Below are 24,442 nucleotides of genomic sequence, written 5' to 3' on the forward strand. Positions count from 1 at the left end.
AAAACTGTTTTAAAAAATGGGAACATTTTCGTTTTATGTAAACAGCTATAATTGTGGGAATGAGTTGATAAAAAAAACAAATATTGGTTAATGAAATTGAAACTCAGTCAAAAAAACGTCGGATAAAGAGATCGCCTAAAGGTCAATTGACAGACAATGAAAACTTTACAATCAGGCTGTAATCTCACGTGCTTTTCTTTAAAAAAGACAAAGCACCTGTCAAGAAAATGTATTCAGGCAAATTTTGAGTCATCTACAACTCACCGATATGTTCAGAATTTTCAAATAACACCATTTAAAAGTTCATCTCTCAGTACTATTCGCCATAATGGAATGAGCAAACATTTCCTTCCACTGTCTTGCAATCATAGAAAAAGGAAAAGAAATACCATTTAAGGGCCACCAAATTGGATTATTGGTGGTCTTTACTTGAAGAAGTACAATAACATCGAGCAGATGCTTAGTAACCATCAAGTGGGTCGGCCCTCAAGTAAAAATACTTTACTATGCATGGCTATGGTTATTGGATACATTTTTGAAAGTGCGGAAGTAAGATGAATAAGGAAAATGCTTTAAGCGCCGGTGTCAATGACATCTCCTAAGAGATCTGAAAGTCACAATCGTCAATAATGCAAAAGACTGATGGCGCTATTGGAATGTGGACTTAAGAGGAAAATAAAGGACTTCAAAACTTAAATAAAATAAAAGAAAATAATTTAAATTTATATTAATGAATTGGAAGAAGAAACCAAGAAAAAATGGGCCAATAAAATCTAATCTAGCCCTTCGTGTTTATTTATCCGTTTCTATGTGACATATGTCCAGTCCCGGTGGGCCCTCAGGGTAGGGGGCCCCTTTTGACGAAATTTCATGTAGTAGAGTAGCAGCACTAAGAATCATTTTTGTACATAGAAGCGCATTGTTGTAAAAAGATAGGCAAATTAAAATGTTTGTTTGTTTCGTTTTATTCACATAAACGAAGTAAAACATAAAAATGTGTACCTTTCATTTTCCTCGGAAAAAATTTTTCAAGCATATGGTATAGGGGGCCCTTCAACTTGTGCTGGGTCCTTAGGGTCCCAGTCCGGGCCTGCACATGTCAAAGCCGAAAATACTCAAGAAAGTAAACTCCAAACAATGACAACACTGCGCCAAAAGTTTTGCAAAGATATGTTGATAAGACTGGTACCTCGACGGTGATCGATATATTCTTTCCAATGACCAATGAGGGAAAGATTGAAAGACGAAAAAAGACAACTAAGTCGCACGCATTTAACTGAATGAAATTGATAAAAGCCGAAGGCTTTAACTAGTAGCAGTAGCAACAAACTAGTCGCAACATTGGAAACAGAACATCAGGAAACAGAACATCAGGAAACAGAACTTGAGTTACCACCAAGAAGTGACCGAAACGGAAGTAGAGCAATACTGCGCCAAACGGTTTGCAGAGTTACATTTGGAAATGTAATTGTGGCTGACATGTTGATAGGACTGGCAGCTCAATTGTTATCAATGAATTTTTTTTCTCTGACTAATATGGAGAAGTTTAAGTTAAACAAACGAAGTAATTGGCAATCGTGCAAACAAGAAATTGTGAAAAGCTAAAGTAACCACAATTTTTACTATGCATGGCTATGGTTATTGGATACATTTTTGAAAGTACAGAATTAAGATGAATAAGGAAAATGCTTTAAACGATAGACGCTTAACGTCGGTGTCAATCACATCTCCTAAAAGGCCTATGGCGCTGTTGGAATGTGGACCTCAGATAATAATAAGCACTTTAAAACTTTAATGTGGATGAATAAGGAATAAAATGATTTAAAGTTATAAGTGAGGACAAATATTAAGGAAAATATTTGATTCTATCTCAACGACTTAACGAAATAGAATGAGCTCTAACCCTTTATGTTCCTGTATTTATACCGTGTCGCTCTAGCACTTTCTAACAGGCTGACTAGATGTTGTTAGAGATGCAAAGACATCGATAGTGGCTCCACTCGATAGTTTTCGCCACCGATGAATCAAACTATCCATAGTATCGATAAGGACTTCGATAAGTTGAATTTTTTTATAAAAAATATAATTTTTTATTAAATTTAATTATTCATTCAGCACAAAAATTATTCGTAGGCTTTTGTGTAAAATTGCAATAAAAAAGCAATCGGTTATTTATGTGATGTTTGTATATCAAATAAATAATATGCATATATATTATTAGATAATTGCGAAAATTGTGAAACCACAAATTCCTTTATATTTCGGGTCTTCGGAAAATTATAGAAATTTCCTTAGCACCAAAGAGTTTTTATGACATTGTGACTTACAGAAATTCATACAGAAAACAAACACGATATATCGACAGAATGAAAGCATGTCGATAGTCTCATCGATTGGCAGCTCTATTAGAGGTGACAAACTAGCGATGGCCGTCGTCATCGATAGATTTCTCAAAACCATCGATAATGCCTCGAAAGTCTCCAAATATAACAACTGTTTCGCGTGAAACCTCATAAAAATTTGAGTCAGCCTGTTTTTGAAATCTGCCAAGTAAAATTTTGGTGTCATGTAAATTTCCGACATTTCACCAAATATTTTAAAATACCAATTCCGGGCAATATAGTCGTTGGAGTTGACAAAAACAGCTGCTGCGGCCGATATCAGTGCAAAGTTGCCAACTTGGTGAATGTTTTCGATAGAAACTTGCTATGTAGTTCCAACAGGTTGGTGCTGAGGCTTTTTTGGTAAAAACCAAAAATCTAAAATTGAATAACAAACATTTTTCTAAAATAATCAAAGTTTATTTCAGCTTTAATTGATTGCATTCATAGAGTTTAACACCGGTTATCCGGACTTCCATAAACCAAAAGTCCGGATTATTACTACAAAAAACTTACTTCCCCATACTCTTTTTTCAACTTTTAACCAAAGTAACTACATTAAAATTAGACGAAATAAAAAAGTAAAAATGGCAAATTATGCGCGAATTTATCACCTCATCATTGAGGCACAGCATCACAATATTTATTTGAAAACAAAAAAAAACGACTACATTCGTGCCACATTAATATTTGGTATGTGTATGCATTTAACTAAGAACAGAACTAGCTCACTTAAAACAAAATAATATATAAAAAGAAAAATTAGTCTGCCAAATTTGATTGCGATGGTCAAAAAATTGCAAGAGCCAGTCGGTTTTTTCTAAATTATGGAGACGTAAGTGGGCGTGCCAACATATTTAAACATATATATTCTGCGCGCATACTAATCCAGTATACATACTAAATTTGGTGACTTTAGCTTTGTTAGTTCTCGAGAAAATCAGTTTTGTTGAATTTTCGGGGGCGGAAATGGGCAAAATTTTTAAATAGTCGAATTCGTAGTATCACCCTATGGGTGTATAGTATAAAAATTATTATTAATTAAGGCACTTTCATTGCTTTTATTGACAACAATCTAATAATACATATTATCCATAGTTGGTAAACTTCTTTAAAATATATCCCATAGCCGTTGGATTATCCTGTTGCACCATATGGCCAGCTCTGTAGATCCAGAACATACTAAATCCACCACCATGCTTCTCATAACCCTCGAGAACACCATTTATACGAAATCCTTTGCGTTTGGAGCTCGCATACTGATCCTTACGCTGCCATTTCATGCGATTGATCCAATTGACAGTTCCTGGCGTAGCGCATAGAAGGTCCAAAATTCCAGAGTACACGCCCACGCGTAGCGGCGTCTCATTCAGCAAGCGAGTCACTAGAAAAGTTTGGTTTAAATCTTTTAAGATTTATCTAATTCAAGGTGTTATGTCAAAAACTTTACCAATATTGACAGCAGGCTTGAAGATGTCATCGCCTAGGTTAAGAAATACGGATGCATTCTGCACCATCCACTCGGACATATTGGTGAGCTGAAGTGCTTCGGTGACATTGTGACGCATAAATTCACATAGTTTTGGATCTTCGCCATAGTCATCGTGATAGTCAACGCCGAGACGAACTCTTTTCTGGGTGTTGTACAGGAAAACACCGTCGGTATAATCAGCTATAACTGCCTGAATTTTGGAACTCTCCTCCAGAGCACTCAACCATCGTCCTTGGTAGACCAATTGAGCGATATCGGCAGCCACACTGGAAATATTCACATAGCCCGTTTGATCCACAATACCCAATTGCAGAAGAAAGGGAGCATAGGCTAAGGTGCTGTCCAGAGGTGAGGTCCAAGGGTTACCGACCACCACTGACTTGGGGTCACACACTATGCCATTGGGCTGACGCGTGGACAGATATAATTCCAATGCGAATTCAGGCGCCATTTTGCCTCCATAGCTTTCAGAGAATATATGCAGAGGTACTGTCTGAAATTCCTTATGCTTAGCTAAAAAGCTTTTCATTAGTGTGACCAAATCTTGGGCGATTTGCTGATTATTTTCCGCATAACGACCATGTGACTCCACATAACTGAAGCCAGTGCCAACCGGACTATCGATAAAGAGCACATTCACGTGTTTTACCCAGTTACTCTCTCGCGGTCGCCCCTCAATATCAATAGGTCCCAATTGTTCAAAGCAGCCGCCCCCGGTAGATGCTACACCAGGGCCGCCTTGCAGCCAAATGACCAGCGGCCGCTCTGTATAGTGAGTAACATTGGCTGTGGTATAGTAGAGCCAATAAAATAAGTGGGCACCATCGCGTACCTGGACATAATCCCAATCTTGTTCACCGGGTCCGAATCCACGACGCGCTAATATTAAATCAATTAGTTTATTGAGTATTGATTCGAGACAAAAGTTACCTTGTCCACTGCCGACAAGCCACTGTAACAACACTATTCCCAAGATCTGAAAATTAACTTGCATTGCGTCGGCCACCACGCCCACTTTTAGTGAGAGCACTCAAAGATTCGATTGCGTCCACTAAGTTCTATTCACAAATGCGCACTGAACGACTAAGGGAAGCTTTTTTCCTCAATTTGCTATTTATATCATGGAATAAACAAATAAAACTTTCTGGAAAACTGCGAGATTTTCATGGAAAATTAAAAATAAATGGCCAACAGATCTTTGTTTATGTCGATGATCGATATTAAGAGATAAGTACTCTCCCTCTCTCTATTTTTCACTATCTTCTGCATTATGACGTCAGCAATGAACAATTGCAGATACCATTCAAGTGCACAGTGGTTCAAAAACAATATTCTTACGATGAACTACAAATCGCTATGTTATAATACTATCATGCTATACTGATAACATCCTTTTGCAATAAATTGTAAATTGTTCTGGACACTTTAAACTCCTAACAACAGAAAAACTATTCAATGACAACTTATAGATAGTTAAACAACCATTAAATATTAAAATAATTACGATTCAAGCCACAAGTTAATATAAAAGTTTTTATTGCAATAATTTTTGTAAGAGCAGTTTTAGCATATAACTTACATCCAAACATACATATAAGAGATGGAACGGCCAAGTCCTTTCAAGATCTCATAAGGACTCTGCTATTTATCTTTGCACTTGCCTAAGCTCACACAGACCAAAAATCAGAAAGAGTTCCCCTATATCTGAAAACTCATTGCAATATTAATAAACACACAAAACATTAAACCAAGGAGAACGACCTCAAAAACTAAACAAAATGTAATCCACTGCAATTATATATGTCCAACAATCTTATAGAATTGTTTATTCAAAATTCGTAGTCATATATCATTGTTATAATGTTTAACATAGAAGTTTCAGTGCTTTTCTCATAAATCATTTGATTCCAAGTCATCATAGTGGGTTACCGCTTTTAAAACATGATGCATGGCGGTAGGATTATCAGCTAGGGCCATGTGCCCCGCTCGGTTTATCCAATACATTCCAAAATTTCCGCCAACTTTTTCATAGCCCTGAAGTCTGTTATTAACAACAATTGGCTGACGCTTAGCCTCAAGGTATTTTGATTTATCAGCCCAAGTAATATCTTTGATGAAACCCAGGTGTGCTGTTGTCGGTATCAAAATGTCCAATTGACCAGAAAATATATTAACCTTAACTAACGTTTCGTTTAAGAGTCGTGGAACTGGAGGAAACACAAAGGTATTAAAATCTCAGATACCAAATTAATGCATTTACTTACTGGCAAAAATGTCGGATCTTAAACGATCTGCATGCAGGGCTTCCAAAACGTCCAAAATTTGTTCACGGTAGACACTACCATTGATTTTCAAGGCCTCGCTGATATTGTTTTTCATGAACTGTGTTAACTCATCTGCGAATCCATATGTCCGATCCTCGTCGGGATCCACATGATTTTGAGTGTTATATATATATATTTCACCTGTCAGATTCTGTAAAAGATCAAACCACACCAGATACTCATCGGTTGCTTCTGAGAATGTATGATTTTTCACAGCACTCAAAATCTTTTCCTCTTGTCTGTTAATCAAATCCACACCATCCTCATCAATTAATCCATTTACAAAAAGGTAACGAGAATGCTCTCGGCAAATGTGACGAGTGGAAATCCATGGATTACCAAGTGAAATGGACTTAAGGAGGTTTGGTTCCGCCAAATCTCCATTTTTGAACGCCAAATCCAATTTCAAAGCAAATTCTGGAACCATTCGACCTCCATAACTCTCCGTAAATATGTGAAGGGGAACTTTCTTGAATTCCTGGTGTTTCTTGTAAAAGTATTGCATAAAGGTCACTAGATCATTGGTCAGCTCGTCGTTGTTAGTTGTCAGAAGTGTGATATTATCGGCGTAGCTAAAGCCTGCTCCCACGGGACTATCGATGAACAACACATTCACGTGCTGCACCCAATTGCCCTCTCGCGGATCTCCATGCATATCCACTGGTCCGATTTCAAAAAAGTTTCCTAGCAATGTGGACGATCCTCCTGGACCGCCTTGTAACCAAATAACCAGAGGACGTTCCGTATAGTTGCTGACATTGGCCGTGGTGTAATAGAGCCAATAGAACATATGGGCACCTTCGCGCACATCCACGTAGTCCCAATGCTGTTCGCCCGGTCCGAATCCCTGACCTCGACCTTGGGCCATGGCAAAAATGCCAAAAAGTAGAAAGCAGCGCTGATAGAACATTCTCACAGTAAATTCACTAAAAAACTGAACATAGAGCTCCACGCTATTCCGCTATTTATTGCTAAAAATGTTCATGAAAACATTTCCATTTTAATGTGAGCGCTGACCTTGAACCCATTTACTTGGCGCTTCGTGAAATTTGCGGCAAATATATTTCTTGTTTATCTTCATTCTTGCACCCTTGCATATTGATGACGTAATTAGGTAAAAAATATATTAAGTATCATATTGTTTATAGGTACTTTACTAAATTTTTTTGAAGAAACTATTCCGATTTCACATGTGAATTGTCCAATTGGCATGCTTAAGCAATTTGTGAACTCTAATAATCTTCATCTTGTTTATACTAATCGATCATCAGAAAATTGTAAACATTTTCTTTATTTGTGGATTTATTTATCACACATTTACAGATGGGTGAAAGCTTTAATTTTATTTATTTTGTGGGTATGTTTGAATACATTTGTTTATAATTAGAAAAAGTTATATACATATGTATGTTTGTACAATTTGCCAAGATAATTGCTATGCATGTTTCAATGGTGACTATCAAAGTTCTTTTAGAGTAAATGCTTCTGAATTTTAACAAAGTTCACGAGGGTCGTCTACAAAATAATGGCTGATAACTGTGGGAAAAATAATATTTAATGTTTATATGAGAAAATAATTTAAATGCGGGTTAACATACATACAGTGGCGGCCACATTTATGACGCGGCCTTCGGAAGGGCCATACCCATAAAAAAAAAGAGATGGAGAATAGAAAAGCAGTTTTGTATAAAATGTCCCTTATTAATAGGCAAAAAAACGATCTACTTTGTATCCGATTTAAATGAAAAATATGTTATTCGACGGGAAATTCAATTCACTTTCTTTCGTAGGTCAAGAAAAAAAGTACTTTAGTACAAATTATGGTCACAAAATGGTCTCGACCAAAAGGCCAAAAATTTCCTACAAAATTCTGATTTTCAATTGGCTTCAAATCAAAAGTTGGGGCTAAATTAGAAATATGTGGTATGCAGTTTATCTTATTGTTAGATCTACAACTTCTTCAAAAAAATATTTCTTTTATCTGTAATATTTAAGATTGTAGCAAAGCGTCGTAAATATATAAATACACCTTTGAAAAAAGGAGGTAAAAAGGTTTTTGGGTAAAAGACCTTGTGGTCTCTATCGAAACAGTTTCTATCATCTTTTCATTATTTAGACTTGTACCCGATATCAATATCCATTTCATATATATATACCTATAAATTGACCAAATAATTCAATAATAATAATTTTAATGCCAATTTATTAGTGTACTTCAGAAATAGAGTAGAAATATTTAAAAAACATTTAACGATTAAGGAAATTAGAATATTTGTTTTCAGATTAATCTTTAATCATCGTACTGGGTAACAGCTTTTAAAATATATTGCATGGCTGTGGGACTTTCACTTGCGACCATATGTCCAGCATGATTGATCCAGTACATTGCAAAATTGCTGCCAATTTTTTCGTAACCCTGTAAGCTTCCATTAATATTAATTGGTTTTCTTGAAGCTTGAAGATATTCTTTCTTATTTCGCCATTCCCAGTCGTTAATGAGTGCCAAGGTGCCTTCCGTGTTACACATTATATCCAATTCACCGGAAAATATGTTCACCTTAATCGCCGTCTCGTTCAAAAGACGAGGAACTGAAACCAATCGACGAAAAGTTATCATTTAAAGTAAGGATTGAAATTAGAAAAACTTACTCGTATTTATATATCTCGTTATTTTAAAATCAAACTTATTAATTAGGTCATTTATTTGTGAACCGTAGACACTGCCATTTATTTTCAATTGCTCGCTAATGTTTCTCGCCATGAATTTCACCAAATTTTTTGAGTACCCATACGCATACGCTTCTGTAAAATCCACGCTAAAATGTGTATTATATAAACTTGTACTACTGGTAAGATTGTCAATAAGTTCAAACCATTCCGACTCAGTATCTTTATCAAATTCCTTGATTTTTTTTAGCTGAGCATCAAGCAAGGCCACTCCATCTTCATCTATTAAACCATTTACGAATAGATATCGAGAATGTTCTTTAATAGTATGCATGGGGGATATCCATGGATTACCGATGGATATTGACTTTAATAGATAAGGCTGCGCCATTGTGCCATTCTTCAAAGCCAAATCAAATTTACGAGCAAACTCTGGAACCATAACACCTCCATAGCTCTCCGAAAAAATATGCAGTGGAACTGTCTTAAATTCATTGTGGTTTTTATAAAAATGTTCCATGAAGGACACTAGATCATTCGTCAGTTCATTGTTATTGGTGACTAGAAGACTAGTATTATCGACATAGCTGTATCCTGCTCCCACAGGACTATCGATGAACAACACATTTACATGCTGTACGAAATTGCCCTCTCGGATATTTCCATGTATATCCACTGGTCCTAGCTCGTAGAAGTTTCCAAGTCCTGTGGATGGTCCCCCTGGACCACCTTGTAACCAAATAATTAGAGGACGTTCCGTATAGTTGCTGACATTGGCCGTGGTGTAATAGAGCCAATAGAACATGTGGGCACCTTCACGTACCTCCACATAGTCCCAATGCTGTTCTCCCGTCCCGAATCCCTGCCCTCGTCCTTGAGCCATGGAAAAAATACTGGAAATTAAAATGCACTTCCAATAGAACATTTTCTTTCTTAATACACTAGGAAACTGATTTAAAATGTTAGCTGTATACTTCTATTTATATACAGAAGTTCTTACTATAAACATTTTAACATTTTAAACAAAATGCTTTTTGATGCCATTTATAGTTGTTTTTCATTTTATCAACATTCCATTTTATATTTTGGCGTTTGTTTATTGCAATTTAAAAGTTGCTTGTGCATGGAGTATACATATTGGTTAACTTCTTGGAATATTTTATTTGGGCATTTTCATAACTACTTAAAAAATGTTCATCGACGATTTCGAAGGTCGGTAATGTACATATGTAAGTTACGACTCTTAAGTACGAACCTGGCCCATGGAGGCGAGTCTGGTCCCTACTCGGGGGCCAGCTACGAGTCTATCATACGTCGATATGTCGGGGTGTGGCATTACCATGATCCTTCGGATACACATGGAAGATGACACACAAGACTCTTTCTTTAACCACTAGTTTATCATGAAACTAATTACACAGAAACTTCGATTTAAAGTTATAATTTATTTATTAGTCACTTGAATGTACTTCTGGTTCCGAGACCAGACTAAGACTAACCCAAAGATCGGGGACTTAAATATTAGTCAAGAGGGCTGATCAAGGTCTATTGATCATACTGTGGCCGATGTTGAGAGTATGTGTGTGTTGTCAACGTGACTTTTAATGAGAACGGGTATACTACACGGAACTCATTCAGCAGTTTCTGGTATTGCGTCTCGTCTTGCTGCATCATACATAGTTGGTCGGGGTGCAGGGCATGGCTCTACTTGTTCTGTAGGAGTCGGCGTATCGTGGAGAAACTCGTATGCTAACTTGTATATACGAATTTTAAATGGGCTCAACTTTTTTACTTTCCATTAATTTATTACTTGAGAATTCCTCGCCCATACCCCGAAGAGTATAGAAATTGCATTGTAGCCTGGCTATGTGTTTTTGGATTTGTTCAATTTCAAGTCCATATTTGTCTAAACCTACACATGTATACATTCCAAATTATTAACAAACAATTGCTAAAGATGTAAAAGGAAAAGTTTTCTTTCGTTCTGTCTGATTTTATAATTATTAAAGTTAAATTGCTTGCACCTAGAACAATTGAAAAACTCCCACCAAAAAGAAATTTTGTAAAAGTAATTAACAAATTTTTCTGTATCTTTTATCATTTCTGTCAAATGCATGATGCCATAATGGGTCGAGCTTTTGTCCTGCTCGACAATCGCCTAAGAGTCCTCGGCGAAGAACGATGATTGTGTTTGGTCGAAGGGGTGGAGGAAAGAGGAACAGCATGTCTTTTAATGAGAGCTGCCACCTTGCCACGATGACAAGTGGAGACCGCAAACGGAAATCAATTTGCCGAACGTGGCTGGCGATATGCCGCCTGGAGGCTGGAGGCGGTCGAAGCTGCAAAAACCGAAATTGCCAGTTGAATGCGTTTTCGATTGTCCATTAAGCAGATCCTCTTGCTGTCGTTGTTGCTTCTGCTTCTGTGTCTGCTCCTGCCTTTTCCGCCTTCTTTTGCTTTGGTTTTTGCAGTGCCAAAAGTCATTTTCAAGCAATTGGCTTGGCTGGCAATCCACACACACACTGCTACAGAGAGTGGGACACGCACACTTGCACAATAAATTTGCAACAGTGCAATAGGGGCAATGACCACGCCTACTTTTTGCAACATGCAGATGCTTAGTCCAGACACACAAACACACACACACACACACACACAAAGAGCTAAACGGGTAAAGAGCAGGAGGGGTTTAGAAAGAGAAATGCAGGCTAGCTGAAACTCTAGGATGCAGTCGAGTGCGAAATTGCAAACAGCAACAACAAAAAGCGCTGAAAAGTATGCTTCCATACACACACACGCACACGCACACGAGCGTTCACTCAGACATACATATATACACCCACAAAGAATTGTCCTGGTTTTTGTGTGTGGGTGTAGCCAAACGGTTTTTTGACTCAACGAAACACAAACAGACTCGCTTAACCATTTGACGCTGTTTTTCGTGTTTTCTCCCTCTCTCTCTCTCTCTCTCTCTCGTTTGCTCTTACCATCTCTATTCCACCCACTCTTTGTCTTTGGGTCGATGTCTGTCCCTGGCATTTTGTTGTTTTTGTCACGTAAATTACAAGTTTTTCATTTGTGGTTGTTTCTTTCCTTTTCTCAACCATGTGTCCTTTTCCATTTATTTTGCCATTGACGCCATCATATTTTACACTTAGCTAAGGGAAAAAGGGTCAAATAGCAAATGCATTAGGGGCAACAAAGAAAAAAAAAGCTCTTCCAAAAAAACACTGCAAATTCGTTTCTTTCTTTCATTTTTGATTTGCCCTTACTACTAAATGATTGAAATCATTTATAGAAATCATCTGAGCCTCCATATCCACATAGATCAGAGATTTATCTGTATATGAAATTAAAACTGGCTCTATGTTTTATGTTAATTGTTATACAACAATATTTAATGATATATTTTTATCATGTTACAAATGAGATATAATGTATTATGAGTAGGTACTTACTTCATTTATTAAAATCCGCTAACACACTACCGACTTGTTTGACGATTTAGATGAAAATGTCGTGACTTTAAGTGAACAACTAATATTTATTTCAGCACATTTTTAGAGAGAGCGTTTTCTACCCATAATAAACTGATGAGCTCAAGTCGAAAACTTGTTTAATATTTGAGTATCAGTTTCCACTCCCATCTGTCATATAAAATTAAAGTTTACGATCAAATAAAACAAATTTTTATTTGGCTTTTTTTTTGTAATTTCGGTTTTTTTTCCACACACTTTCAACTTAAGTTGAGATACTAAAAATTAACTCTATTACTAAATACAGTTGTACAGTTTTTCAAACTAACAATCTTTTGATAAGGAAACAAAATGCATTTGCCTAGAAACCACAACGTTTAAAACTTGAACAAAATCAAATGAAATTGATTTATTTATTATTATTTTTGTTTTCTTTTTGTTTGTTTTTTTCTGTTTGTTGGCTTAGATAGCATACATGTATATTTTTGTATGTAGGTACATATATAATTTATATATATATATATATGGGTAGGTGTAAGTGTTTGTGTGTGTCTGTGTATGCATGTGTATTTACATTTGACTTAAGGATAGGATTTAGCGCGATTTCGTTCGGTTTGTTCAATTGAGAGGATGCAACATTTCAAAAATGTTTGTTTTTTTTTTTGGATTTTTACAGTTACATACTTAGTATAGGTATAGGTTGTAGGTATGTATGTAGGTATACATAGGTAGATGTGGGGTGTTTATATATTTATGTATAGACTATGCTTTCTTTTTGGGTTTATTTCTGAGGGCTTTATCAAGTTGAATTTGCTATTTAATTTGCTATAATTATATGATTTGCGTTTGTGTTGTATAATTGTTTATTTAAGGGTTTCATTGTTATTTGGAAATGTTAGTTCCATGTGATGTTAGATGCATATTGAATGCCCTGCTTTAAAGTCCACTGAAATCTCTCCTGCAAAAGGGATAAACGCATCACCGTAGCCAGTTGACCAAGGTATGCATAAGATTCCAATTCATTCTCGAAGCCGATGAGGCAGCATCTGTAAATATACAAAACAAAAGAGAGAGAAGATTGAGATCAGATTAGCAAAGGGCACCCGCTGGTCAAATTAATCTTTGGATTAATTGCTTGTAGCTCAGCACAGAGCATTAATAAATTGTGTGTTGCCATCCCAAAACACAACACACACACACACACCAGCTATTCTAATAAGGTGATGCTGCATCCTTTGTCCTGGTCTAACCTTACCATTCTTTGATTACGTTTCTTTTTGTTTTTGTTGCTCCTATTCTATGCTAACTTTGATTTAATGCCCTCCAGTTTATCATTCCTAATGGCGTGCGTGTAAATGTATCCCCTGTGTTTCTTTGCTCTAGCCGAATTCGTAATTTGTTTTAGTTACAAAAACAATCATGCAAACGATTTTTATGGTCCAAGTGTCCGGTGTGTGGTTCTGTCGTTCTGTCGATTTGTGTCTGTGTGGGTCATTAGGCCATTTCCCATTCCTTATCTTTTTTGCCTAATTTTTAAACCAACTACCGGTAATGCGTAAGAGTTAATCCAATGTTTTATTGATTGAGAAATTAATTAAAGGCTTCACAAGGAAGCAAATAATTAAAGATAATTTCCAAAAATAAACATTGCCTTAACATTGAAGCCAGCTACTCACTTTTGCGCGTCAAGAATAATTCATTGTGCTCATCCACATCGCCCGGTTGATCAAATGGATACATATTCATGTCGGGCGAGCGTCCAGATGCCAATATTCTAGGTCGATCCTCTTCAATCATTTTTTCACTCTCCTGTGCATAGATGTCATGAATGCGAGCTGAACATTTAAGCTGCACGGAATAACAAATAAAAAATATTTTCATTTTCTTTATATTGTCATTTTAATGAAAACTTTACCTTCAATCGTCCTTTGATGAAATGGTGTACTGTGACCACAAAATTCAGTTCCAGAACCGCACTCTCAAGATTCTCTGCGAGATGTCGTTGTATATCATAGATGCGTAAATAGTTGGGTGGAACTTGTATATCATTAATCCACCAGGTGAGATTTGCCGCCGGCTTTGAATAATCCGATGAACAATTCCCATTGACAATGTCGCCCAATCGATATCTGGAGTGTATGCCAGTTATGATGGGTCGTTGGGTGGGCAGTTCTGTTAAAATTTTAATATATATCTTTGTAATATAAAAGTCTATTGAATTAAGAGTGGGTTACCTACCCACAACTTCCATATCGGCAGTAACAATAGAAGTGTCAAAGGTAGGAGCATCGGCAGAAACTTCACATGCAAATTTTCCAGATATTGAAGTGGGCACATTGCGTAATAATACATGACTTGCATTCGATTTTGTAGTCTGTTCAAAAATAATGATAAGTTTTGAATACAAGTATTAACATTTTCATTATATTAAGTCATTTATTTGGCGGAGAAAAAACTGATTTATATTTAATCTAATCATTATTAATCTAATAATTATCATAGAACTATTCCAAATAAATATAGCACTTTTTAAATCAAAATATTCACATTTGGAATTCAAGGAATTTTCTGTGTTCCCTCACGTCACGAAGGCCCATTAGCTCAGTTGGTTAGAGCGTCGTGCTAATAACGCGAAGGTCGCGGGTTCGATCCCCTCATGGGCCATGAGTAAATTCTTTTTACGACCCTTTTTTTTAATTTTTTCATATGAGGGTTTCTGGAATATCTCTTAATATATGTATGTGGGACGTATTCATGTTAATTATTATGCATGTTAGAAGGTCGGTTTAGACTGCGAGTCATTTTTGTATTTTCAGAATTCATTACCCTATAGATTAGCGTAAACGAAAATTTATTTTCCATATTTTACAACAAAAAAACAATTTTTAATAGTTTTGAAAAAAAAAACAAAAAAAATCATGTTTGGCCCATGAGGGGATCGAACCCGCGACCTTCGCGTTATTAGCACGACGCTCTAACCAACTGAGCTAATGGGCCTTGTTGACACGGGCCGGCATAGAGGGCGTTTTCCACGACTAGTATTGATCTATTGATCATTAATAGAACTAAATCCATTCAGTTTGGCATTAGAAGCGTTTAACTTAAATCTTATGCCAAAACAGTGCAAGTGTTTTTAAACAACTAGTAAAGGTTTATAATATTTAATGATATACTTTTGGTATCCATTTAATAAATATTTCATTCTAAAAGTATGCTATAAAAAGTATAAAAATAAAATGCATACTTCTAGGATGATCATTATATCTAAAAGATACTTTGATGTATCTTTCCTGAACAAAGAACTATGAAAATAAAAATAAGACTAGCTATTTAAAGATTGCGTTATATGCTTAAGTAACCAAACTCCTACACATGATCAAATGCAATTAAAAAAAACCTTACAAAATAAGGTTTTTGCTCCTAGTTTTGAGTCTAAATCGATAGATTTTATTAAAAGAAGTTCGATAACAGTTAAAATTCTATTTTGTTAGGTAAATTTTGCGAATTTCTTTGATATTTCTTATTTGTTGGACTATCATTCTCGCCATATCATATGATTAAATTTTGATTAAAGTTATTTATTGTCTGCAGATATGATAAGAAGTTTCATAGGTTTAGCTTTTGAAATCATTGAGTTTTAGTATAATTGAACTTTCATATTTTAGGCATATTTCATTTTAAGATAGAATTGAAACAGTTTGCAAGACCACATTCAATTAAAGACCAGATAAATTCAAGAGACCACAATGCTATTCATGTATGTAGATATCTGTCAGCAATTTCCAATCATTTTCCGCAATTGTTCGTCACAATTCTGCGCAATTAATTTGCTGCAGGTAAACAAAAATTGCCCATTACCAAGCCGCTGGCGTAGTTGCATAATGCATCCATGTTATTCGCTTATATAAGATATGCCACTCGGCCCGACCATACTGACCTCTCCCCCACCTGCGTTGCCTGTACTCTGTCTTTTTCTCTCGTCTGTTGTCATTCTGCATTGTATATGTTTTTTTTTTTTTTATTATCGTAATATCAGCAAAAGTCAACAATAAATGCAGTAAAAGTGAAAAGTCAAAATTGTTAATTAAAAACTTTTTAACATGCTGAAAACAAACATCGATTCAGAGGCTATTTGGCTGGGGTCAGTGGGTGGTGGATAGGGTCGGGGAAAAGTGTTTACACTTTATGCCTACAGTTATTTAAAGCAATTTACATTGAACTCTTTTATCTGCTTGGCCGGCTTTCTTTAGTACTTACCTCAACATCGATTTCGTTGGTTTTCGTAAATATCTTCCATGCCGGATTCTCCTTTGGCGTATACCGATAAAACTCACGTCGTCCTCGATACCATTTCACCGTATATAGCGTTTCGTTCTCGATGTCATAATTGCAGATTAAGAGCGCATTATCGCCGCGTTTAACAGCCGCTGGAATGCGAACATTGACATTGCGCAGTCCCACACTGAATCCTGTTGAACGGTAAGAGTGAGAGTTTGAGAGAAAGTGAGTGGGAGGGGTATACATAAATGAGTTGTTATTACTGCTGTTGTTATTGTTGTTCAGCAATGTAAAGTTAGGTAAAAGCCGCAATGGAGAAGATAGGGGGAGATGTGGGTAGATGACAGGGAAGAAGCTTAAATATGACAAGTTATTGTGGCTTAATTATGATCCCCCAAGGATTACAAATGGATTTTTGCTTGTGATGTTGAGAAACCAGCTTACCAGGAGCTTTGTAGCGGCATTTAAAGTTTGCTTTCACAACACACACACACATTCACACACATTTATATTGGCAAAGAATGTGCATTTACTTTTAGTCGGAACTGTAATTATTTACATATTAAATTCATCCAAATTTATGATAAATCTAAAAATGATGTCATCGTGCTTTTGACTTTATAAAAACATGTCTAGTTTGGTTTGAGAACTTTTTTTAAATTTATTTAATACCTTTATTTGTTATAATGTAATTTTCCTTTTTTAAAAATGCTTTCATTTGTTTTTTGTTGTTTTTAAAAACAAGAAATCATTTTTAGTATGACCCCTTTAAAAGGTTTCCTTTTCTCTTCTGAGTACTTTTAAATATTTTTGAAGGCTGATCTCGAGATTTTCAATCGACTTATGTGTATAATTTTCAACCTCCTATGCTAAAATAATAAATGTACTTTCATAAAAAAGTGTTTTTCTTTGCATAATGTTACCATTTCTTTACAATAATAGTTTAATTATATCCTTTCAATCTTAATTTTATATTGATTATCTGTTTTTATCTTGGAAATTTTCAAGAGACTTGTGCATATGCGAATATTTATTCACTGCACTGTATGGACTATTGCCAGATACTTTTATTTCATTATGTAGGTATATGAAGGCATATTGACTTTGAAAGGAGCTTTGCAAATTTATTTTAAATTTAATACACCAATAATTTTGTTTCATATTTCCACTTATAGAAATAAATTTTGAATAATGAACTTATCCTTCCAAGTTCTTACTTTCAATATCTTATTTTGTTTAGCATAATGCGGACTCTCGTGAGGGTATTCCAATTTCGACTTAGCTGAATGATTTTCTGCCCCTCGATTTTAAGTACCTTAATTTAGAGCACTCAACTACATAAAGCAAGATATCATGGCTCGTTAGTTCTTATATACAAAAGTATGTACGTACATATATCAGATTATTATGAAAGTTTCATGAAAAAAAAAGAAAACAAAACTGGGTCAGCGACCATGAAAAACCAAAAGCAAAACAAGCGGCAACCCAAAAAAAAAGAAACCAACAAAACAAACAAATTCCCATATCAACAGACCAAAACGTCTTGAGTGTAAGAGGGATAGAGCTATCAACGATCTGAACATTCACTGATCTCATCGCACTACCCAAAACCAAAAATATATATGTACATGTGTATGGTCAACATTTTTGGTTTGGTTTCGGCCCTTGTGGCCCTCCGCTGTTCGCCTGTTCCGAATTATAAAAAGCTTCCTACAAAATTGAAAATCGAAAGTGAGTCTCTTTTTGGCTTTCGTTGCTCGTGGCCAACTTCTCTCATAAATCATAAAAGATTCAACCGAAAAAAAGCTGAAGCTGAAACTATCTAGGAAATTGTGTTGGGGCAAGCGATCAGGGGCACAGGAAATGTTGAAGGCAAAGGGTTATAAATTCTTCTTTATATAGTTGGAGCCCAATCACTAAACCGAATGGAAAGTTCAATGAACTTGTGTGTGCTGAGTAGGCATATAATAATAACAAAAGAAGACAAAACGATTATGCTCAGAATAGTGGTAATTTAATTTCAGTTGGGTCAATGAACTAGTAAGAGCTACTTGAACTAGCATTGTGTACAACATTTTTTAGGTGGTTAAGGTTTTTAAAAAACAAATTATAGTTTCTACTTTTGAAAGTATTTATCAATTGCTTAACATTTAAAAAAATAATATAATATGCATTTAAAACTTAAGGAAAGGATTGGATCAAAGATCGATTTTTGCTAACCAAAATATAGCTAAATTTAAATTTTGATCATTTTTATTTTAAGTAATTTTTTTTGGGAAGTTTGCACTAGAATAGTGTAAATATCCTTAAAACGATTTCAAGTAGTTGTGTTAACACAAAGTAAATATAAATTAGTTTATAAAAATATTGCGAGTTAAAATTTATATAATATTTATAAAATAAAATATAAAATTTATAATGTTATTTATAAACTTTGTTGGATTTCAATTAAATTTTGTGTTTTTATATTATTGTTTAAGTGATCAACAATCTTGTTATCCTTTATGAAGTTGGTTAGTCTAACAAGAAGACTTATTTGAATAAACTTAAATACATAAAAGCTAAAAACAAATAATTGAATGTAATATGTAAGAGACTTTCCTCATGTAGAGACTGAAATCAATATGGATCTAATTTCATGAGAAAACAAATTGGTTTTGAGAGAAAATATTTTAGGGTATACCCACTTCGGTGATCAGTTTTGTGAGTATCACTTTTTTTTTGCATAGGTTAAGTCAGAGAAACTAGCAGAACAAGCCCAGATTTTTTGAAATAAGAACAATTTTATTGTTTATAATATCAAGACATTAAGAATATATTTAAACAAATGAATTGAATATACAATTTAACCGGTTATTGTTTTATTGCCAAATGTCTGAGGTGGGGGCTGGTCAGTGGCTATCTTCGTGGATTGTCTCCAACTGGCAACTGGCAACAACTGGCTACAGCTACTGTGAAGCTCGTTGCCGGTTGTTGTGGTTGTTGGGGCCTCAGTTCATTTCGGTTTCTGGTTAACCTTGAATGCTAATTGTTGTTTCACGTTGATTTTTATGGCGCTCGCACGCGCTCTGCTCTCTGTACACACAAACACACAGTCGCAGAGACATATGTATATACACAAGCACATAGACTACACTCTCGGTATCAGCATAAAAAACAAAAAAAAAAAAAACATTAATGTTGGCCCCCAACCACCTCAATACGATGCGTTGGATAGCTCCACCATTGCGCTGAGCGCCCGATCAAAATAGTACGAAAAAACTAATCACATACGCCATGCCGGTTGTCTAGCCGGGCAGCAGACAGAGCCGGCCAGCCGGCAACCACAAATACTTAGCCCGGCTGGGTTAGCTCTATGAAATTTGCGTAAGCAAAACACATTGGGCCGAGCGGGTGGCGAGTGGTTTGGTGTGCGATTGAGAGATTTGGCTAGTTATTTAGAAACCGTTGCTGTTCTATTTTGGCCAGGCCAACAGAAGAGGGCCCAGACCGAGAGTGAACGACGCGACGACTAAATACAAGTTGGCAGTCAATTGTTTTGTTGCTTCTTTTAAATTTTTGTTGCTCAAGGAAACCTTGAGACGCGATCGAACTGGAAAACCTTGAGGAAAACCAGCTGTGGTTGCTTTTAGTATAGGTACGAAAACAAACAAAGGTATGCAAGGAAATAAACAAAAAGCGTGAAACGAAACTGAACTACAATTCTCCGGCGCAAGGAGTTCAGAAGTTGCAGCAAGGATAACAAAATCGTCATACTCAAAACATGTTTTCCATTATAGACTACATTAGTCTACCAAAAGAAGATATAAAATTATTGTCTTTGATGCTTACGAACAAAATTGTTCTTACTCATGGGAAAAAGTTACGTAAATTACACATATAAAGTTTTTAATAAGCTCTGACTAAGGTTAAGAAGAGTGATATTGAGTCAGAACCATGTGCTAATCAAGAAAACACACTACATTTATTCATCATAGCGCTCATTACTTATTGTTCGTATAAAAGATTAAGATTATATCGACTAGATTACATAAAGCGGGTTTTACCAAATTAAAGCATTGAAAGAATATATTTTTACTAGTCAAATTTTCTATTCGATTTTTGAACTTTTATAAATAGACCACATTTCATGAATCGTATAAGTGATAATTGAATTGATAAATAATATACATATATAATAATTTTATAATCTATTGAGTCTATCAATTTATCCAGTTTTTATGAATAATATCTCATTCGAGGGGAAATTCATTTCTTTTTCTTTCTTAGTTGAAGTATAGTTATGCGTAAACAATTAATGTCGTAAAATGAGTTTTTCATACAAAAATGAGTTTGTCAATTGCATCCAAACCGGATGCTAGGACCAATTGAAAATTTGTGGTATACAGTTTGTCCTTCGTTGTACTAGACCTAAAACATTCTCTTAAGGTTCAAAGGTGTACAATCAACATATTATGTCATGTTTACAGTTACTAAAATATTGGATAAAGTGGGTTATCCAAAAAGAGAGCTAATCGAGTCTATATCTTCATCTTTTATTACATAATATGATTTGAAAAGGGAGCACAGCAAAATGAATAAACGCAATTGAAATATTTAAACTGGATAAACGGGGGTTGATCAGAAGAAAGTCGTATTATAACACACTTATACAAAATGAGGAAAAATGTGTATGCCCTCTTTACATACATATGTTCATAAATATATTATGAGAAAGAGTATACTAAATGTGTAATACTCAAAAGACATATGTATACTAGTTAAAATATGTGTGATCCAATACTTTTCGGTATAATGTTTATTTATAAAATTGTTTATTTATAAAATAAGCAATGGTATTCAATATTTGTCTAGATATTTAATAATTAGTAATGTCTGACGTCTGTATAGTATATTCTGGAGGTTGATACATCATAGCGAGTCAGTGCCTAAGAATTTCTATATAAGGATGTGTCAAAGTACTCCACCAACATCTTGCACAAGTTCCTTGCACATGTGCATATTTTTCAATAGTTTTAAATCTCTTAATAATTAATTTTATTTCTCTTCATTTATATGTTCTTTTTATAAGTTTGTTATTTACCACAAAACCACAAAAAATTCAAAACTATATAAAGAAATCCCTTATTGCGCTTGGTTGCCTTTTTGTATCTTTCTTCTTTGCTGCTTCTTTGTCCATTCAACAACCACAAAAAAAAAGAAAACACCCAAAACACTAAACGAGGTCAGAAACAACAAAAGCAACAACAAAAGCAACGACAAAAACTAAACTGAAGTAAGAAATGCAGGCAACTCAACATTATGTTGACCTGTTACTTTGTGCCTGTATATTATCGATCATGTTTTGAAAGCGAAAGTGAAGGCGTCAGCAGCAACAGCAACATCAACGGCAACAGCAGCAACGACAACAGCAGCTACGACAACAGCAACTCATCGGGGTAGCAACACATCAGTGACGCCTCACACTGACTCTGACTCTGTCTCTGACTCTGACGACGACATCTATCTACCTACACGCTTGTAGATACAGATGCATACAGTCATTTCATGTTGTTGCTGTTGCTGGGTACGCACCATTGCTGGCCCTCAGACAAGAGACAACAAAAATTTATTATTTCCATATAGTGGTCGTCGATTGTGGTTATGGCACGCATTCTGTTCGCCTGCTCCACAAACAAAGCCAGCTATCGATTTCTACATAAAAAACGAAAGTGAATTCACATTCGTTGACTGCGAACGGGTCTTGAGGGTTTGGCGTTTGGGAGGAGGGGAAACTCAAAGGCAGGGACTACTTGGTGTTTACAAGGTTGAGGCCCTGGTGTATGTACATACATATTTGCTTGACCCAGTTTTCGTTTTGACCATCGAAACTTTACATTGACCCTAACGAAGGTTCATTGAGCCCCTCATGGGCAACACAAGGTAAATGGCCGCCAACAGTGTCACGTTCAGGGACCGCCCCTGACCCACCAAGAGAGTAGTAAAAAGCGATGGATGGCACTGAAACTCAAGATCGCTAAGTGAAAACGATCATGGCGACGATTGAAAGAAAAATCAGACGCCTCTTGCTGGTATCAGGCGAACAGAAAAATTGGTAGTGTGTCGACTCAAAATTCAACCAAAAAGTGGTTACGGTTTCTCATTTTTCGGCAGTTCAACGAACTTTGCGTTTCGAAATTTAAAAAGATCATTGACCTACACACACGCTCGACGGGAACCCAAAAAACGTGGTGGGGGGAGAGAATCACAAAAGAGAACAAGATCCACCAGCAACAACTGACGTCAACTGCGAGTGTTACGATTATCTGGGTATGAGTATGAGTACTGCGAGTATTATTCGTCTAAACAATTGCAGTAAACTCAATTGATGACATCACCATTTCAATAGTTAAATATAGTAACTAAAAGCTGTTTAATATTATTAGTTATTATGTTAAAAATATTAATAAATATTTTACTTTTCTTTTTGTATTTGCTGAGTTGTTTAATCAAATTGTTATAGTTTTTTAAGAGTTCCTACATTTGGAGGGTATATCTGCAACATTGTTATAAACAATTTCTCTCTCGTTCTCACTGCGTCTGCGGTTATAAAACATTAATTTTTTTGTTTAAATACGAAATTATAAACTTTTTGTAACAAGCTCTCAGAAAGCGTTTGAAAGTCGTTTGTTAAATGCATTTTTACACGCGTCCGCAATACTGTTTGGATAGGCGGGTGTGGGTTGATTTCGTTTCGTTTTGTGTTCGCCTTGTGGTGTGCTGCGGTGGGGCGGGGCAGGGTGGGGTGGTTTGTGTGTTGGGTAGACCTTGTCGATAAGCATGTCTATGACACATGCACACTACAATTGGAATACAATGCGATAGAGATGTTTCGTGGAGGGCTACAAAAACAATTCGAAGAGCCTCCACAACTGGAACGATCTTCAATGGAACACTTTCAATTTCTATTTTGGCCTTTCAACGTTGACCATTTTATCCAATATCACAGGCGTTCAGTTCTCAAGTGGAAGTGTACAGATATATACATATATGTATATTGTGTATAAGTTTATCTCTTAAACTCTCAGTCTTTTTTAATTTGGATAAAACGCGATTTCTCTATGGCATGCACTCGCAGAAAAATCTCTACAATTAAGAAGAATAAAAATATAAATCTAGAAAAATATGAGTGATAAAGCCAAGCTGTATAGATTTCGTTACAAAAGTTCTAATATTTGGTTAGATGAAAAAATATATATATTTGGAAAATTGGAAAATATTTATATTTTATTTATTCTTAACCATCAGAACTATTTGTATTTTAACCCTCCAAGACTTAAGAGTGCCTCAAGGCACATGTCGATACTTAACAAAATCATTTATTCTGACCACTTTTTAAATCATTTGGGAAATTATTTAATGTTAAAAAAGTTTAATATGTTTATTCCGAATTTAGATAAATTTTCAAAATAGTATTATTGTTCATTGTTTGTTATATTTTATGACAATTGATTAAAGACTCACGAGACTAGTGGGTTAAGCATAGACAAATATAAAACTATTTTTCTTGGATTATAGATATAAATTCTTAAATAACGAAAATAACAAATATTTTTGTATTTTTATAATACTGTAAAAAATAAATAACTTTAGACGTATGAATTATGGATCTGTATTTATTTCTATTTTAATTTTCCATTCCCATTTATATATTAATAGGCAAAATATCATTTTAAAATCAAGCAGCTTAACCGTTTTTAAATATTTAAATTCTAGGTTAAAATGCTTTCATTTCTCTCAGTACATTTATTGTTTAAACAAATGAGTACAAAGCTCAGCGGAGAA

General features: G+C 35.3%; 4 protein-coding genes and 2 non-coding genes across 6 annotated transcripts in view; 1 reads left to right on the forward strand and 5 right to left on the reverse strand.

Annotated features, from left to right (window-relative positions):
- Positions 1-3,422: 3,422 nt before the first annotated feature.
- Positions 3,423-4,936, reverse strand: LOC6644271 (retinoid-inducible serine carboxypeptidase). Its single transcript, XM_002066949.4, has 3 exons — positions 4,804-4,936; positions 3,832-4,752; positions 3,423-3,765 (listed from the first exon to the last, which is right to left on the reverse strand). Exons 1-3 carry the CDS (start codon positions 4,865-4,867, stop codon positions 3,470-3,472), a joined length of 1,281 nt encoding a protein of 426 aa, XP_002066985.1. The 5' UTR covers positions 4,868-4,936; the 3' UTR covers positions 3,423-3,469.
- Positions 4,937-5,718: 782 nt separating this feature from the next.
- Positions 5,719-7,107, reverse strand: LOC6644272 (retinoid-inducible serine carboxypeptidase). The gene is made up of 2 exons (XM_002066950.3): positions 6,138-7,107; positions 5,719-6,080 (listed from the first exon to the last, which is right to left on the reverse strand). The coding sequence occupies exons 1-2, from the start codon at positions 7,105-7,107 to the stop codon at positions 5,764-5,766; spliced, it is 1,287 nt and encodes a 428-aa protein (XP_002066986.1). The 3' UTR covers positions 5,719-5,763.
- Positions 7,108-8,383: 1,276 nt separating this feature from the next.
- Positions 8,384-9,789, reverse strand: LOC26528952 (retinoid-inducible serine carboxypeptidase). Its single transcript, XM_015178066.2, has 2 exons — positions 8,847-9,789; positions 8,384-8,786 (listed from the first exon to the last, which is right to left on the reverse strand). Exons 1-2 carry the CDS (start codon positions 9,787-9,789, stop codon positions 8,488-8,490), a joined length of 1,242 nt encoding a protein of 413 aa, XP_015033552.1. The 3' UTR covers positions 8,384-8,487.
- Positions 9,790-12,873: 3,084 nt separating this feature from the next.
- LOC6644273 (cell adhesion molecule 3) overlaps positions 12,874-24,442 on the reverse strand; it is a 78,356-nt gene continuing 66,787 nt past the window's right edge. The window contains exons 3-7 of the mRNA XM_023176704.2: positions 16,598-16,809; positions 14,579-14,714; positions 14,256-14,512; positions 14,017-14,188; positions 12,874-13,386 (exon numbers count right to left, since the gene is read on the reverse strand). Coding sequence (XP_023032472.2) covers positions 13,319-13,386; positions 14,017-14,188; positions 14,256-14,512; positions 14,579-14,714; positions 16,598-16,809 — 845 coding nt within the window. The 3' untranslated portion in view covers positions 12,874-13,318. The remainder of the gene's footprint in view (positions 13,387-14,016; positions 14,189-14,255; positions 14,513-14,578; positions 14,715-16,597; positions 16,810-24,442) is intronic.
- Trnai-aau lies at positions 14,931-15,004 on the forward strand. The gene has a single exon. It is a non-coding gene; the product is annotated as a tRNA-Ile (tRNA).
- On the reverse strand, positions 15,264-15,337 carry Trnai-aau. Its single transcript has one exon. It is a non-coding gene; the product is annotated as a tRNA-Ile (tRNA).

Source organism: Drosophila willistoni (genome assembly GCF_018902025.1).
Source record: "Drosophila willistoni isolate 14030-0811.24 chromosome 2R unlocalized genomic scaffold, UCI_dwil_1.1 Seg167, whole genome shotgun sequence".
Lineage (NCBI taxonomy): Eukaryota > Metazoa > Arthropoda > Insecta > Diptera > Drosophilidae > Drosophila > Drosophila willistoni.

Excerpts from the sequence above, each read along its gene's own strand:
- LOC6644271 (XM_002066949.4), bottom strand. The coding sequence starts at position 4,867 with ATGCAAGTTAATTTTCAGATCTTGGGAATAGTGTTGTTACAGTGGCTT. Across the intron at positions 4,753-4,803 it reads GCTTGTCGGCAGTGGACAAG|CGCGTCGTGGATTCGGACCC; the intron begins GTAACTTTTGTC and ends ATTTAATATTAG. Across the intron at positions 3,766-3,831 it reads CAAGCCTGCTGTCAATATTG|TGACTCGCTTGCTGAATGAG; the intron begins GTAAAGTTTTTG and ends AAACTTTTCTAG.
- LOC6644272 (XM_002066950.3), bottom strand. The coding sequence starts at position 7,107 with ATGTTCTATCAGCGCTGCTTTCTACTTTTTGGCATTTTTGCCATGGCC. Across the intron at positions 6,081-6,137 it reads AAGATCCGACATTTTTGCCA|TTCCACGACTCTTAAACGAA; the intron begins GTAAGTAAATGC and ends TGTTTCCTCCAG.
- LOC26528952 (XM_015178066.2), bottom strand. The coding sequence starts at position 9,789 with ATGTTCTATTGGAAGTGCATTTTAATTTCCAGTATTTTTTCCATGGCT. Across the intron at positions 8,787-8,846 it reads AACGAGATATATAAATACGA|TTCCTCGTCTTTTGAACGAG; the intron begins GTAAGTTTTTCT and ends GATTGGTTTCAG.